The 17,971-nt window shown below is 44.4% G+C and overlaps 1 protein-coding gene across 2 annotated transcripts in view; it reads right to left on the bottom strand.

The window, feature by feature from the left end:
- The window catches only part of LOC115111730 (single-stranded DNA-binding protein 2-like), a 98,339-nt gene that overhangs the window by 41,749 nt on the left and 38,619 nt on the right, over positions 1-17,971 (bottom strand). For both annotated transcript variants that reach the window (XM_065011648.1, XM_029638084.2), the window contains exons 2-4: positions 6,580-6,652; positions 4,881-4,942; positions 4,427-4,511 (exon numbers count right to left, since the gene is read on the bottom strand). In XM_065011648.1, coding sequence (XP_064867720.1) covers positions 4,427-4,511; positions 4,881-4,942; positions 6,580-6,652 — 220 coding nt within the window. The remainder of the gene's footprint in view (positions 1-4,426; positions 4,512-4,880; positions 4,943-6,579; positions 6,653-17,971) is intronic.

The raw sequence follows: 17,971 nt of genomic DNA, 5'->3' as shown, positions 1-17,971 counted from the left end.
ATTTGACACAATATCTTTTGTGAAGGGGCCTTTTTCGAACATTTGCTTAAAACCTGTATGCTACCCAGCCAGCATAGATGTTATCTGCATATGAGAGTTTTGACTGTATGACTGTTGACTGGACCAGTTATGGGAGAACATTGGCACAGCATTATAGTGTCACCACATAACACTGAGAATCATCCCGCTTCTGTGTTACCTTCCAACCTCTCACAAAATCATCAGGAACAATCTCACTGACCTGCGTGGATAGAAGTCTTATTCTTAAAAGCAAGATTATTATAGTAAACGAAAACATAACAGTGAATTCAGCTTACTGCAGTGGCCTGCCCAGTCACCAGATCTCAATCCAATTGAGCATCTGTGGGAGGAGATGGAACGAGCTAGAGATCCACTCCCAGCCAACTTGACACAACTGTGGGAAGCATTGGAGTCAAAATGGGCCAGAAACCCAGTGGAACGCTTTCGATACCTTGTAAAGTCCATGCCCCGACGAACAGGCTGTTCTGAGGGCATAACGGGGAGCAACTAAATATTAGGAAGGTGTTCCTAATGTTTTGTACACTCGGTGTAAGTTGGCATTCCAGCAACTTTTGAGGAAAAACTGTTATATCAGCATTGTTCCTGTTGTTCACACGCGTGACATCCCAAAAAACTATACAACAGAAATGGCTCCTAGCCTCCCACGCATGCTTTCCGCCCCTAACACTAAAAGTGAAAATAAAAATATAAAAACTAAATAGAAATAGTTTTATACAACTAAAAATAAATCGAAACGAGCAAATACAGTGTGAAAACGAACTGAAACTAAACTGAATTTGAAATAAAAAATAAAATCCCCAAACTATTATAACCTTGTTTGAAAGACAGAGAAGCAATATTCTGTGAGTTAGCTTCTAATTGGTCCATTTCCGAAATGATCGAAATAATGTAAAAATAGCTTGTTTTGATGACTCCGTGTCCCTCCTCGAATGAAATTTGCTCATTTAGCATGGAGAAGGCAATTTAAAAAGCACTTAGCAGAACTGTAAACGTTGTTTCCCTGGCTGAAACACCCAGACTGAAGATGAAATCAATACAGCAGGACTCTTCATTCATCACTCTTTCTTCCCTCACTTTTCTCTGGAGTTCCTGGAATACCGGCTCACGTCAGACACATAATGTATACACTCACACACACAGTTGTGCATGCAAGCACACACACACACCACACACACACACACACACACGCAGATAATACAATAGTATAGTAATACAGATGGAGACCAACGCCTTGACACCATGGAATGAGCTGAGCACAGGAAGTATCTTCAAAGAATTGACTCAACTCTCTCTATCCATCTACCTCCCGAAAAGTAATTAGCTATCTGAAAAGAATTACCACAAATATGCTTGATTACATCTTCATCAGCCTCAAAGTCAGACGATTGAAACAAATGATGAACCGTATCAAATCAAGGTGTTTTCCTTTTTCAATAACGCCGACCCTAATGGTCTCCCTATCTCTGTTAATTGAGCTGTGTAAAGTAGCTACAGTATCTGTGTGGTAGATTGGTTCTGATTGGATCTCACAATCACCGTTAATTGAAAGTGACCCTGGCTAATTACAACCCACAGATTACATCCAGAAGAAGAACATGGACAAATTTGTGCCAATTATTTTGCCCACCACATGCATGCCTGTACTTAATTGAGGCATTTACTGAAAGTAATAGAAGAAGCTGAAATTGTGGAGTTTTCTAACGATTAGTTGTTGCCAGTAATTGTGTTTCTCTCTATGAAGTTATGTAGTTAGACTGTGTGTGGTGTTGTTACCAGTAAGATTTAGAGGAGACAGGATGAAGAGGGAATAGGCAAGATGGATTCCTCTCTTCCTTCCATTCCTTCCCTCTTTCTGTGACTCAGATTCATGCTGCCACTGTCCAGCCCCCCCCCCTCCATCTCCCTCCCACTTTCTCTCTTCGTAGCTCTCTCCCTTTCCATCCCCCACTCTCCCCCTCATTGTCTCTCCCTCACCCTCCAATTTCCATTCCTCACTCTCTCACTCCCCCCACCCCACCCTTCTCTCTCTCAGGGCTCAGAGGTCGGGCCGCCCTCCAGCGCTCCTCTCCCCAGAGCCACGATGACATCACAGCGCTGCTGCTTCGTTTCCCAGGAGCCTATTCACCACACATCATCACCAGAATCAGCATCATCTTCCTGCACACACAAATACACGCACACCTCTTCCACGCACTCCACCTCACACTGTGCACCGTGACCCCACCTCCCTATCTGCCTCCAACTACACTGAGAGGGGGTCTGTGGGGGGAGTAGTTGCCCACTAGGCCTGCAGCGAGAGAGAGAGAGAGAGGAGAAAGCAAAAAGCTACGACCTGTGAACTCTCAACAATGCGTCTCAATAAACCACGCCACACAAAATCTGATGAGTCAGACTGGCTCCAGAGAAAGAACAACAACTTCAAAAAGCAGGAGACCCTCCACCTCCCCTCCACCTCCACCTCCCTCAGGCGAGAGAGAGAAAAGAAGTGTTTATACACATCCCAGCTCAGGCTCTGGACATGCTTACATGACTTTCCCTGTTACGACCGAGAGTCGTCTGTTCTTTTGACCAATTGATTGGTCAACATTTTTAAATGTGTATTTGTCTATATGTAGACACACCCTATGTTTGAATAAAATCAACTATATGTAGGCTACTTTGCCTGATGCTTTATTAAAGAACTGCAATTAAAACCAGAAGAAAAAAAACCTGTTCCCGTCCAGACCCTCCTCCTCCTCCCGCTGCTGCTGGCCTTGGCAGATTCTGCCGTTATGCTCCTGAAGTTGCCGGTAATAGACCACACCAGCGGTCGGCAACCTTTTCCATTTGGAGTGCCAAGTTATCGTACCATTCCTACTAATCTGCATGCCAGTTATGATTTTCATATGTACATTGTCATGCAATAGTTTCATTTAATTTACAATAAAGTTGTCATCTCAAAATCAATGTCCTGTGGTTAATCCATCTAAATGAAAATGATACAAATGTAAAAGTACATTTTATTGCCATTGCCAATATGTAAAAATAGCCCACATAAAGCCAATAAATAAAAACATTGCAGCCAGCCAGGTAGAAAATATCCTGATAAAAATAAATATCCTATAAATCACATTGGCTATGCATGGTCTGCCTGAAACGAACTTGAAACATTGTATCAACTATTAACATGGGTCCTGCCTGAAGCTGGTGCTAGCAAACTTGCAACATTGTATAAAATATTCTGGGCCCTCAGTTTCCTGCACCAGTGAGCTCCAGACAGACCGACATAGCTGTAGGCTATTTGCGCAAGGATAAGAAGTAATCAGGTAGCCTTTTTTTAATGACATTTCCATCATCAGAGCATAACATTGTTTCCCCTTTCATGCTGACTGGTTATCGAAAGGGAGAGAGTTGGAAATATTTTTCAAATAGGCTACGTTAAGGAACTATTGTCATTCTCAATGGATGTAAAAACAGACTTGGTTAACTTGCCTTTAGAGGCGAAGAAAAAATTGCTGTGAGAAGTTCCACAGTAGTTCCACAGTTTCACAGGCTCCTGAGTGGCGCGGCGGTCTAAGGCACTCGGTAGTAGAGGTGTCACTACAGACCCTGGTTCAATTCCAGGCTGTATCACAACTGGCCGTGATTTGGAGTCCCATAGGGCGGCGCACAATTGGCCCAGCGTCGTCCGGGTTAGGGTTTGGCCGGGATAGGCTGTCATTGTAAATAAGAATTTGTTCTTAACTGACTTGCCTAGTTAAATAAAGTTTAAATAAATAAATATTTATTCATTTATTTAAGTAATGGTGAGTTAAGACAATCCGAAATAGTATCAGATCCCCAAATGGGCACATTTATGAGACTACAGGTAGCCCAGGTAGCCTAGGCCTAGTTCTATGCGTAATCCAGTGCGTGTTCCAACTCAAGATTGACAGGAGCGCTCCAAACAAAAGACAATTAATAAATTGACAACTGGTAAATGGGAATGAAATAAACCAAAATGTTTTCCTCACAAGTTTAGCAAAGGTTGTGCACTCTGCAAACAATGTGTCCACTCCTAGAATGAAAAACGGTAAGACTGTAATAATAATAATAATATATTAAACGCATTAACATATATGACCGTAACCAAACAAACATTGTAGATTAGAAATGATGGGAATTAACGGTAAATGTGTGCCATCCCCGGGGCCTCCACAATGGATTAGTCCACTCAGAGAGGCTTGAATCAGACAGGTGTACCAGGTAGCCTACATCCAGCCGCTAAACTCCTATACATTGTACATCTATTGAAAAATACTGGCAGAACACTGGTTAGCACCAGTGTAAGGCAGCAGTAGGCACCAGTGTGGGGCAGCAGTGGTTGAGGACGGGGTGAGGTAATGTAATGTTGATGGTGACTCACATAGTCATGGAAGGCCTTGGCCTCACTGGAGTGCTCACATGTTTCTCTCCTCTCTGGGGCTGCACAGTACAGGTCCCAGAACACACTGCAGCACAGGGAAGGCAAGGGGAGGTTAGATACATAGAGGTTCTAAACAAACAAAAATAACAATATCTTTATCAGTAGCAACGTTATCATTCTGATTATTCCAGAATGTTACCAGGGCCCGTATTCACAAAGCATCTCAGAGTAGGAGTAGAATAGCCAGGTCCCCATGTCCATTCATTATAATCTAAAAGGGAAAACTGATTCCAGATCAGCACTCCTACTCTGAGAAGTTGTTTTTTTATACAGGCCCAGTAAGGTCGATTGATAAGTCATTGTCATTTAAAACCAGTTGTAATAGAGAAGAGAGGAGGATGAAGATAAAGGAGAGGGTGAGGGAATGGAGTGAATGATGTAGTACTGTACTCACCACCACCAAGAGTGGAGGAACCCTGGGGGCTCTCCTAATGTGATGTTCTTCTCCCATCGGATCTACCCAAGAGACAGACAGAGAGAGAGAGATAGAGAGAGAGGTTTCAAAGGTAAATAATGTGTCAGGTGTAGACCCCATTGTACTGCAACTGAAGTCCTCAAGTATGTGTGTGTGTGTGTGTGTGTGTGTGTGTATGTGAGCACATGTGTATCGTGTACTTTAAACCTGACAGAGCCCATTGTTAGTTGTGGGGCTGTTCTTAAAGACATGTACCAACCTGAGAGGCCAATCTGTCCTTTGTACAGGCCACACACGGTGAACCCTGAAACACTACTGTGTTTGCTTTGCCCCATCACTATCTTTCTTTTGCTCGGTCTCTCTCTCTCTCTCTCTCTCTTTCAAACCTTAGCATGCCATCTCCTGTGCCTCCACACAAGGTCAATGCAAGCAGTAACATCATCCTCTGGACTAAACCTGATTTATGGACGGACACACACACACACACAGGAGAGCATGCACACTTGTGAGCACGCACACACACACACACACACACACACACACACACACACACACACACAGTAAAACCATGTGATTGAGTGGTGGTGTAGAGTGGATGTCTACGGAAACTGTACACAATGGGGCGACTGTCATGGTATTGTTTAGGCTGGCTCTGAGAGTGACATCACCCTGCTGTAGAAGGTTTACAGCATGACTCAACTCCCCTGTTAACCTGACTTTCCGATCCTTCTCTCTGTCAGTCTCTCTCTACTTAGTTGAGGAGCCTATTTGAAATAAACAACTACAGTCATAACGTGAACATTCTGTTCATCGTAGCCAATGTTTGACAGCATCAACAGTGAACAGTGAGCACCATCCAACTAACCCATGTTCCCTCGGCAGCAGAAGAAGTGGTCTGTCTGTATTTGGCCAATCTGAGGTTGGGTTGTGGTGGGTCTCAGGGTCTCAGCCTGGAGGTGTCAACAGACGTGCGTGGTAAACACAGCTCTATGGAGTGGCTAACAGCTATTTAAAGCCTTGTTCCTCTCCTGCCCTCTACTCCAGTAGGAGCCATGGTGGGTTGGGTAGTGTAGGGGGATGGGAGGGACGGCTGTGTTTACACACATCCCTCTTTCAGCTAATGTGCTCGGCTCCCACACTCAAACACACCGCCTCCCTCTCTTCTCCTTTCATCTCTACCATCTCCGGAAGACAGACGGAGTGATATGCCATGGGATGCCAGAGAGGAAAGGGTGTATGTATTTGTGTGTGTCCGTGTGAGGGGGGAGAGGGGGGTGGAGCCAGCTGATGCATCCTCTATCGCTTTTTTCTTTCTTTTTTTCTTTTGCATTTTAATTTAGAGTGATTTGGAGAAAATTACTGGTTTCAACTTTCATACCTCCTTACCTGCATACACACAGAGACACAGAGAGAGAGAGAGAGAGAGAGAGAGAAACCTGCCAGCTAGGTGGTCTATCGTAACTCTCTGGGCTGATCCCAGTAATGGAGGCTAAATACTGAACCCCCTACTGCCCTGCCAGCTCAGCACTCCTCACTAATTCAATTACACACACACACACACACACTGCATAGGAGGCAGAATCAGCCCTGCTCTAGGAGAGTGGACACACACACACACACACACACACACACACACACACACACACACACACACACACACACACACACACACACTTACCTCTGAGAGGAAGGTCTGTGCTGACTTCTGTGCCCCCACGTGCAGCAGGTACTCATACACATAGAGAGCTAACCTGCACAGAGAAACATAAGGATGACATGTTAGTAGGATGATTACCAGAGTAAAGTAGTGTGGCCACACCAGGCTGTGTCAACTGCATAACACAATTCGACCTATCCTGTTCAATTCCAACCATTTCAACTTTGGGCCATATGAGACAGAGCTTCTATACCCTCGACAGACTCTGCTAAAGCTGAAAACACACAGGCAGTAGAAGAACAAACAGCATGCTGAGATGAGTTGGCACAGAGGGAACACACAGGAAATGCCTCTGTTTTACCCCAGGCACTCTATACCCCCCCCAAAACACTGTGCTTTTCCCACACTGGGAATTCATTACACACTTGATTCATTCATTAATTCTTTACTCTGTACTGCTCTGTTGATCAAACTAACTTGGAGGGCAGGCAGGTGGTCTACCTGATCCACAGATACAAGATAACCATTGATCTGTCAGGGATCAATGCAGGATCAGTCAGTCTCTTAACAGTACAATTCAGGCTTGGCTGGGTCTCGGGAGTTACAGAACCGTAGAAACATGGATTCAGTCTAGAGCAGCGGTCTTAAACATATGGCCCGTGGGCTGGATCCGTCAACCAGCCCATTCAATCCAGCCTGTGGGGGGTTTGAGGAAAAAATAAATAAAACATTTATACATTTTTTTACGGATAAATACAATCCCAATTGACAATGAAATGACTCAAACAAATGTCCATAAATGAAAGCGCCCATTGCCGCCATGGTAGAGAGCGAGGTTCTTGTCAACATAATGCAACCATCTTTTTGGCTGCTGAAAATGGTACGCAGCCTCATCTGGATGTGTCCAAAGTTCAGCATTCACCTTCTGTCAAGCTGTCTACGCATACAGTTTGACGCATACGTTCGATAAATCCAATGTTATGCACCACACAGAACATACCGCCACTGCCTCTTCAACGCAACGCTGCAAGGCAAACGCACTGTTCCATTGGAAATTAATGTACTTCTGGTGTACCAAAATGCAAAAACACCGTCGGTGTGATCGAGGCGTAAGTCCGGCAAGACATATACGTTTTTCGTGATCAGTTAGGTTCAAGGAAGAATCATCAATCAGAAGAAGTGTAGTTAGTGAAAATGGAAATCTTTTTAGAAGCAATGGTGGATAAAAACATGGAAATCTGTTTCCAGAATGTGGGGTATTTTGGACTTAGAGCCTCTTCACACTTACTACACTTTTCGTAAAAAAATGACTCAAATGTGAACTTGCGTACTTGCTTACATCTCGACGTCCGCTACCTCCGGAGGTAACGCAAGACATCGCCCGACATTTGCCCTCCTTGAAGCAGACAGAAAAGTAAACAGAATTGTCTCGTTGAGCCAACACTCCTACAGTATAAATGGTAATAGCAGAGCAATGTTTTTGAAACAGCTGAAATGTACAGCATGTTCAATTCTGAAATTGTTGCCGTATCGGCCGGCTGCACTGAGCCACACAGTGGTGTAGTGTTGGGTATAGGCCTACGCAGGTATACGCCATATACCCACTTATTTTTTTCAGTGGGCATTGCCTACACCCACTTCTTAATCCCCTCTGATATTTATCAAAGTAGTGTAGTGGAGGTATACGCCCGTATCAATTAATAGGGTTGATGGAACAGATCGGAATGTTTAGCTTAATGTTGATGAACTATTCTGTTTTCACATTTTAGGCGCAGCAATGTATACACCGCAGTAGGCCTACGTGTGAAAGTTCCAAAATGCAATTTGCGAGAAAATACTGTTCTAAAATGCAAGCGGTTTCATGGACAGAGATGGACATATCCGTGAGAAAGCGGGTGGATTTAGAGATGCAACAACTATCATGGGTTGCTAATATGATTCAAATAATGCATTCGGCTGCTAGGCAATGAAAGAAAGTTGAAAGAAAACCAATAGAACAGGAGAACGCATATGAGTAAGTCTATAAAAATTATTGCCTCCACGTTTCTATGGTGTGACTTTGGCTATAGGCTACTTTGTCACAAGGTAAGACATGACTCATAATATAAAGTAAAATGTCTATGTTTCAAACTATTAAGGAACAGGAAAAATAGATTGACGCTAATGATAGGCCTAACCGTCTTCAGGTAGATGGAAAGGCTTTCCCAAAAACCTTCTCTATTATATGTTAACTAGCTACAATGTAGCCAATGCCTACCTGCCAGAATGATATCATGATGATGATAATTTGCATCAGAGTCCTAGGTGCCTGCATACTTGAAAGGCTACTCTAAAAAAAAATAAAAAAAGAATTCTCCCAGACTTCAAAAGTGGTCTCCTGATGTGGTTTAATTTGAATGTACCCACTTCTCCAGGCACCATTACACGACTGGAGCCACGTAAAACTATGGAAGCCCATCCCCACCACCAAAAATATGTCAAATGGGATATATTTTTTCATTTGTAACATTGTGGTGATTTCAGGAGGTGGTGGGGATGTTTCCTGGGGCCCAGAGTTTTTCCTAATCTGGTAGCTCCTTAGACTCTCCTTCATATCTCGTAGTGGGAATAGAGCCTTAGAAGTTCACTTGACTTTTCTCCCTGGTGAGGGTGGAATGAAAGCTCACCAGCTCTCTGGATGTGTTTTATTTTATTTTTTTATTTCACCTTTATTTAACCAGGTAGGCTAGTTGAGAACAAGTTCTCATTTGCAACTGCGACCTGGCCAAGATAAAGCATAGCAGTGTGAACAGACAACACAGAGTTACACATGGAGTAAACAATTAACAAGTCAATAACACAGTAGGAAAAAAAGGGGGAGTCTATATACAATGTGTGCAAAAGGCATGAGGAGGTAGGCGAATAATTACAATTTTGCAGATTAACACTGGAGTGATAAATGATCAGATGGTCATGTACAGGTAGAGATATTGGTGTGCAAAAGAGCAGAAAAGTAAATAAATAAAAACAGTATGGGGATGAGGTAGGTGAAAATGGGTGGGCTATTTACCAATGCACTATGTACAGCTGCAGTGATCGGTTAGCTGCTCAGATAGCTGTTGTTTGAAGTTGGTGAGGGAGATAAAAGTCTCCAACTTCAGCAATTTTTGCAATTCGTTCCAGTCACAGGCAGCAAAGTACTGGAACGAAAGGCGGCCAAATGAGGTGTTGGCTTTAGGGATGATCAGTGAGATACACCTGCTGGAGCGCGTGCTACGGATGGGTGTTGCCATCGTGACCAGTGAACTGAGATAAGGCGGAGCTTTACCTAGCATGGACTTGTAGATGACCTGGAGCCAGTGGGTCTGGCGACGAATATGTAGCGAGGGCCAGCCGACTAGAGCATACAAGTCGCAGTGGTGGGTGGTATAAGGTGCTTTAGTGACAAAACGGATGGCACTGTGATAGACTGCATCCAGTTTGCTGAGTAGAGTGTTGGAAGCCATTTTGTAGATGACGTCGCCGAAGTCGAGGATCGGTAGGATAGTCAGTTTTACTAGGGTAAGCTTGGCGGCGTGAGTGAAGTAGGCTTTGTTGCGGAATAGAAAGCAGACTCTTGATTTGATTTTCGATTGGAGATGTTTGATATGAGTCTGGAAGGAGAGTTTGCAGTCTAGCCAGACACCTAGGTACTTATAGATGTCCACATATTCAAGGTCGGAACCATCCAGGGTGGTGATGCTAATCGGGCATGCGGGTGCAGGCAGCGATCGGTTGAAAAGCATGCATTTGGTTTTACTAGCGTTTAAGAGCAGTTGGAGGCCACGGAAGGAGTGTTGTATGGCATTGAAGCTCGTTTGGAGGTTAGATAGCACAGTGTCCAATGACGGGCCGAAAGTATATAGAATGGTGTCGTCTGCGTAGAGGTGGATCAGGGAATCGCCCGCAGCAAGAGCAACATCATTGATATATACAGAGAAAAGAGTCGGCCCGAGAATTGAACCCTGTGGCACCCCCATAGAGACTGCCAGAGGACCGGACAGCATGCCCTCCGATTTGACACACTGAACTCTGTCTGCAAAGTAATTGGTGAACCAGGCAAGGCAGTCATCCGAGAAACCGAGGCTACTGAGTCTGCCGATAAGAATATGGTGATTGACAGAGTCGAAAGCCTTGGCAAGGTCGATGAAGACGGCTGCACAGTACTGTCTTTTATCGATGGCGGTTATGATATCGTTTAGTACCTTGAGTGTGGCTGAGGTGCACCCGTGACCGGCTCGGAAACCAGATTGCACAGCGGAGAAGGTACGGTGGGATTCGAGATGGTCAGTGACCTGTTTGTTGACTTGGCTTTCGAAGACCTTAGATAGGCAGGGCAGGATGGATATAGGTCTGTAACAGTTTGGGTCCAGGGTGTCTCCCCTTTGAAGAGGGGGATGACTGCGGCAGCTTTCAATCCTTGGGGATCTCAGACGATATGAAAGAGACGTTGAACAGGCTGGTAATAGGGGTTGCGACAATGGCGGCGGATAGTTTCAGAAATAGAGGGTCCAGATTGTCAAGCCCAGCTGATTTGTACGGGTCCAGGTTTTGCAGCTCTTTCAGAACATCTGCTATCTGGATTTGGGTAAAGGAGAACCTGGAGAGGCTTGGGCGAGGAGCTGCGGGGGGGGGCGGAGCTGTTGGCCGAGGTTGGAGGAGCCAGGCGGAAGGCATGGCCAGCCGTTGAGAAATGCTTATTGAAGTTTTCGATAATCATGGATTTATCGGTGGTGACCGTGTTACCTAGCCTCAGTGCAGTGGGCAGCTGGGAGGAGGTGCTCTTGTTCTCCATGGACTTCACAGTGTCCCAGAACTTTTTGGAGTTGGAGCTACAGGATGCAAACTTCTGCCTGAAGAAGCTGGCCTTAGCTTTCCTGACTGACTGCGTGTATTGGTTCCTGACTTCCCTGAACAGTTGCATATCACGGGGACTATTCGATGCTATTGCATTCCGCCACAGGATGTTTTTGTGCTGGTCGAGGGCAGTCAGGTCTGGAGTGAACCAAGGGCTGTATCTGTTCTTAGTTCTGCATATTTTGAACGGAGCATGGTTATCTAAAATGGTGAGGAAGTTACTTTTAAAGAATGACCAGGCATCCTCAACTGACGGGATGAGGTCAATGTCCTTCCAGGATACCCGGGCCAGGTCGATTAGAAAGGCCTGCTCACAACATGTTTTAGGGAGCGTTTGACAGTGATGAGGGGTGGTCGTTTGACTGCGGCTCTGTAGCGGATACAGGCAATGAGGCAGTGATCGCTGAGATCCTGGTTGAAGACAGTGGAGGTGTATTTGGAGGGCCAGTTGGTCAGGATGACGTCTATGAGGGTGCCCTTGTTTACAGAGTTAGGGTTGTACCTGGTGGGTTCCTTGATGATTTGTGTGAGATTGAGGGCATCTAGCTTAGATTGTAGGACTGCCGGGGTGTTAAGCATATCCCAGTTTAGGTCACCTAACAGAACAAACTCTGAAGCTAGATGGGGGGCGATCAATTCACAAATGGTGTCCAGGGCACAGCTGGGAGCTGAGGGGGGTCGGTAGCAGGCGGCAACAGTGAGAGACTTTAGTTCTGGAGAGAGTAATTTTCAAAATTAGTAGTTCGAACTGTTTGGGTATGGACCTGGAAAGTATGACATTACTTTGCAGGCTATCTCTGCAGTAGACTGCAACTCCTCCCCCTTTGGCAGTTCTATCTTGATGGAAGATGTTATAGTTGGGTATGGAAATATCTGAATTTTTGGTGGCCTTCCTGAGCCAGGATTCAGACACGGCAAGGACATCAGGGTTAGCAGAGTGTGCTAAAGAAGTGAGTAAAACAAACTTAGGGAGGAGGCTTCTGATGTTGACATGCATGAAACCAAGGCTTTTTCGATCACAGAAGTCAACAAATGAGGGTGCCTGGGGACATGCAGGGCCTGGGTTTACCTCCACATCACCCGCGGAACAGAGAAGGAGTAGTATGAGGGTGCGGCTAAAGGCTATCAAAACTGGTCGCCTAGAGCGTCGGGGACAGAGAATAAGAGGAGCAGGTTTCTGGGCATGGTAGAATATATTCAGGGCATAATGCGCAGACAGGGGTATGGTGGGGTGCGGGTACAGCGGAGGTAAGCCCAGGCACTGGGTGATGATGAGAGAGGTTGTATCTCTGGACATGCTGGTTGTAATGGGTGAGGTCACCGCATGTGTGGGAGGTGGGACAAAGGAGTTATCAGGGGTATGAAGAGTGGAACTAGGGGCTCCATTGTGAACTAAAACAATGATAACTAACCTGAACAACAGTATACAAGGCATATTGACATTTGAGAGAGACATACAGCGAGGCATACAGTAATCACAGGTGTTGAATTGGAAAAGCTAGCTAAAACAGTAGGTGAGACAACAACAGCTAATCAGCTAGCACAACAACAGCAGGTAAAATGGCGTTGACTAGGCAACGGGGCCAACAGATAAAACAAACAAGCAGAATGGGGTACCGTGATTAATGGACAGTCCAGCGTGCATCAGCTATGTAGCCAAGAGATCAGTGTCCAGGGGGAGCGGTGGATGGGGCAGGGAAGCTGACCTGGCGAGTGTTATCCAGGTTAAAAAAAACGAACAATGACTAAATAGCTTGTAGCTAGTTAGCTGGTTAGCTTCTGGAGGTTCTTGAGTGTTTTCTAAAAATTTTAAAATAATAGCGATTCCGTATCACATTGGGTGAGGCAGGTTTCCGGAAGGTATAAACAAATTAAAAATCAAAAAGAGATAGAAAGTAAATATGGGTCCAGTGAGTGTTTGGGACGCGGCGATTCAGACGGTTAGCAGGCCTGTGCTAACAAGCTAACAGTTCGTAGGCCCGGGCTAAACAAGGTAGCCGTTAGCGGACCGGAGCTAGACAAGCTAGCAGTTAGCAGGCCGAATTAGCAAGCAGGGAGATAGCGAGGGCTAGAGAGTTAGCCTTTGGGGGACGTCGCGATGGGGTGAGTCTGTTTATTCCTCTTCATGCGGTGACATCGATAGACCGGTCGTGGGCCCGGGTATTGTAGCCCAGGAGTATGCTACGCTTCAAGCTAAGTGGGTGGAAACGCTAGCCAGGAGTAATCATCCGGGGTTGCGGTTTAGCTAGATAGCTAGTTGTGAAGATCCAGCTGAAAAATGTTCCGTTTGCGGTGGGAATCCGGGGATGAATCCGGGGATGAAAAATAAATAGGTCCGTTATGCTCTGGTTAGAGTCGCGTTGTTCGAACTGGCGAGAGCTTTCCGGGCTAAAGGTTAGCTGATGACCGGTTAGCTGAGGACCGCTAGCATAGCTGGTGGTTAGCTGGCTAGCTTCAGTTGAGGGGTTCCGGTTCCGAAGTAAATATAAATACTTAGGAAAAATAGCTACATTGGGTGAGGCTGGTAGCAGGAGAGTATTTGGAAGCTAGGTTTAGCAAAATGTTTTTAAAGAGATATGCGAAGAAAAATATGTAAAAAACGAAAAAGAAACGATATATACAAGGGACACGACACAACGGGACGACTTACTGCTACGCCATCTTGGATCCAATATGAGTGTCCCAAATGGCACCCTATTCCCTTTATAGTGCACTACTTTTGACCAGAGCCCTGTATGCCCAGGTCAAAAGTAATGCATTAATAAAAGGGAAAAGGGTGCCATTTTGGGTGCATCCTGTGTCTGTGCCCTGCCATGCAGCTTAGCAGGCAGCAGCATAGCGTCTCCTCAGTCTAGACGAACATCTCAGACTGGGACAAAAATAAACCCTCCAGACACCTCTAGTCTACCTCTCTGAAGATGATGGACTGCACATCTCTCCAGACTCTCTCTCTGTGCCTCTTGCCCTCGCTCGCTTTCTCCACCTCTCTCTAAATCTCTATTTTTCTCTCTGCCTCTTTCCCCTCGCTCTCTCTCCAATTCTCTCATCTATCTTGTCTTTCTCTTGAGAGGCCTTGTGTTTAATGATGAAGGGATGAGGTATGAAAGGAGAGCACAAGGAGCAACACAGTGTCTGCAGCAGGCGGCGGAGTGGCGTGATGTTTAACCACAGAGAAGACAAAGCTTTTCACAGGGACAAGGTTAACGCAACGACGTTCCATGAATAAAACATGGCGATGTTCTTAAGGCTTCGTCTCTTTCTATCTCTGTCTGTCTGTCTGTACAATACAATATACTTTATTGATCATTTACACGGATATTCATTTTGTGAAGTCAGCATACAAATACACAGACAAAAACATAAAACATGCAGTACGGAAAACTTGAAAGTTAGTACACAAGTCACACATATTAATGTCTCCGCGGCCTACTGTCCGACCGTATATTGGTCCCTGCATCTGGCCTATGTCCCACTGTTCAGCCTAATGGCCATCGGCATGAAACCGCTCTCTCTCGCTCTCTGAAATATGATGGGTAATCAATATTACGCTGTGACTCTACTGTGTGGCCCTAAGAGACACATCTGCCCATTGACACAAGATGACAGAGAGGAGACAAGAGGAGAGGAGAAGGAAGAAAACCAAGGAAAGAGAGAAGAAGAGATTTTAAAAAAGGATAGGAGAGATCTGGAGAGGTGAAGAGTGGGGAGAAAGGGAGATGAAAGGAACAAGAAGAGGAGAAAAGGCTAAGTATAAAGAGGTGCTAATTCCCACAGCGGTGTTTCTACTGACCTAAGAAACGCAGGTTTAAATGCGCTGAGGCTTGGCAAAAATATACCTATAAATCACACTTATTAAAATGTCCCTGTCTGTTCCTCCATTATTGTGTGGAGCTCTCTCTCTCAATTCATTTCACAGGGGTTTTGTTGGCAAGGGAAAAATGTTCACATTGCCAAAGCAAGTGAAAAAAACGATCAACTATAGTGAGAAGACACAAAACAATGACATACTTTGAATTTTATAGTAAATATTGCACTCAAAAAGGTTTAAAAAAGATAAGACATTTCAAAATGTTATATTAGCAGCTATTTACAGTGTTTTAGCAATGTGCAAATAGTTGTAGTACGAATAGTAGGGGAAGATAAACAGATAAAATATTGGTGGTATTTACAATGTTGCTCCACTGGTGCCCTTTTCTCAACGGGCCACAATTGTTGCTGCTGTGATTGCACACTGTGGTATTTCGCCTAACAGATATGGGAGTTTATCAATGTTTGATTTGTTTTCATTTTTTGGGGTCTTTGTGCTCTGTGGGAAATATGTATCTGTAATGTTGTCATACATTTGGTAGGAGTTTAGGAAGTGAAGCTCAGTTTCCACTTCATTTTATGGGCAATGGGCACATAGTCTGTTTTCTCTCGAGAGCCAGAGGCGGCCTCTCTCAATAGCGAGGCTATGCTCACGGAGTCTGTACATAGTCAAGGGCTATGGGTCTTAATTGTGGGTCAGTCACAGTGGTCAGGTACACTGTGTACTCTTTGTTCAAGGCCAGATAGCATTCCAATATGGTCAGGTTTTTTTTCCGCTCTCTCTCTCTCTTTATCACACACACACACACACACACACGGCGGTCGGTGCCGGTTAAGATCAGAGAGGACACTTTTTTTTATGACCGTGGCATTATTTCTATTACAGCATTTTGGGTCATTTATATTCCATTCACACAGCTCAATGTAACATTTACAGGTTCAGGATATTAAACAAACTTTCCCTATACCCATCATGAGGTTGCTACAACCTAGCCTACGAATGAAAGTATACAACTTAGGTGCATAGGTCAAGAGAAAAATTTGAGTCATCAAGGTGACAGACAGTGACACATTCCATACCGCCTTGCACACTATTGCCTGCATCTAGCTGATACAGGGTGTAATCATTAGTCCAAACAGTTGTAAACAAGAGTTTCTATTGGCAAATTCAGGTATGTTTATCCCACACACACAGTTCACTTTCATAGCAGCCACATAAGAACAGGATGATCACTTTGCTCATTGTATAATTCCGTCTCGCATCTATAACTACGCACTCTCGTTCTCTCACCTTCTACCTTCACTTGTGGACTTCCTGTGCTTAGCTCCATCCCATTTTTATAAGTCTTTGCTGATGTCCAAGCATACCCATACCATGATGCAGTGACCAGCATGCTTGAAAATAAGGAGGCAGTTACCATGATGTGATGTGTTGGATTTGCCCAAAACATAAAGCTTTGCATTGAGGCCAAAAAGTGTATTCCTTTGCCTGGTTTTGTTTTTCAGTATTACTTTAGTGACTTGTTGCATACAGGATGCATGTTTTGGAATATTTATATTCTGTGTATTTTTATTCTTCTTTTCACTGTCATTTAGGTAATTATTGGGGAGTCAGAACCATGTTGTTAAACCATTTTCAGTTCTCTGTAGCTGTTTTAAAATCACCACTGGCCTCATGGTGACATCCCTGAGCAGTTTCTTTCCTGTCCTGCAGCTCAGTTCAGAAGGACGACTGCAACTTTGTTGTGTCTGGGTGGTTTAAAACATCATCCACAAAATAATTATTAAATTGACCATGCTTGAAGAGATATTCAATGTCTGATTTGCTATTGTTACCCATCTACCAATCACTGCCCTTCTTTAAATCAAATCACATTTTATTTGTCACATGCGCCGAATACAATGCTTACTTACAAGCGCTTAACTTATTTGGGACTGTGGAGCAGTATTGAGTAGCTTGAATAAATAAGGTGCCCAGAGTAAACTGCCTGCTACTCAGGCCCAAAAGCTAGAATATGCATATAATTGGTAAATTTGGATAGAAAACACTCTGAAGTTTCTAAAACTGTTTGAATGATGTCTGTGAGTATAACAGAACTCATATGGTATGCAAAAACCTGAGAAGAAAAATCCAGGAAAAATCCAGGAAGTGGGAAATCTGAGGTTTGTAGTTTTTCAAGTGATAGCCTATCCAATATACAGTGTCTATGGGGTCATATTGCACTTCCCAAGGCTTCCACTAGATGGTAACAGTCTTTAGAATGTTGTTTCAGGCTTCTACTATGAAGGGGGAGCGAATAAGAGCTGTTTGAATCAGGGGACTGGCAGAATGACATGAGCTAAGTCACGCGCGCGGCTCATAATCATCCTAAATATTGATTGTATACATCGTTTGACATGTTTCTACGAAGTGTAATGGAACGGTTTTGACTTTGTCTGAACTAAGTGCCCACGCCTTGTGAATTTGGATTTGTGAATTAAATGCGAACAAAAAGGAGGTAGTTGGACATAAATGATGGACTTTATCGAACAAAACAAACATTTATTGTGGAACTGGGATTCCTGGGAGTGCATTCCGATGAAGATCATCAAAGGTAAGTGAATACTTCATAACGCTATTTGTTGGTTGGAAAATGGCTGTATGTTTTTCTGTGGCAAGGCGCTGACCTAACATAATTGCATGGTGTGCTTTTACCGTAAAACCTTTTTGAAATCTGACACAGCGGTTGCA

Source organism: Oncorhynchus nerka, linkage group LG27 (assembly GCF_034236695.1).
Source record: "Oncorhynchus nerka isolate Pitt River linkage group LG27, Oner_Uvic_2.0, whole genome shotgun sequence".
Lineage (NCBI taxonomy): Eukaryota > Metazoa > Chordata > Actinopteri > Salmoniformes > Salmonidae > Oncorhynchus > Oncorhynchus nerka.
The sequence above is the reverse complement of the archived record's forward strand: the minus strand, read 5'-3'. Positions and strand labels throughout refer to the sequence as shown.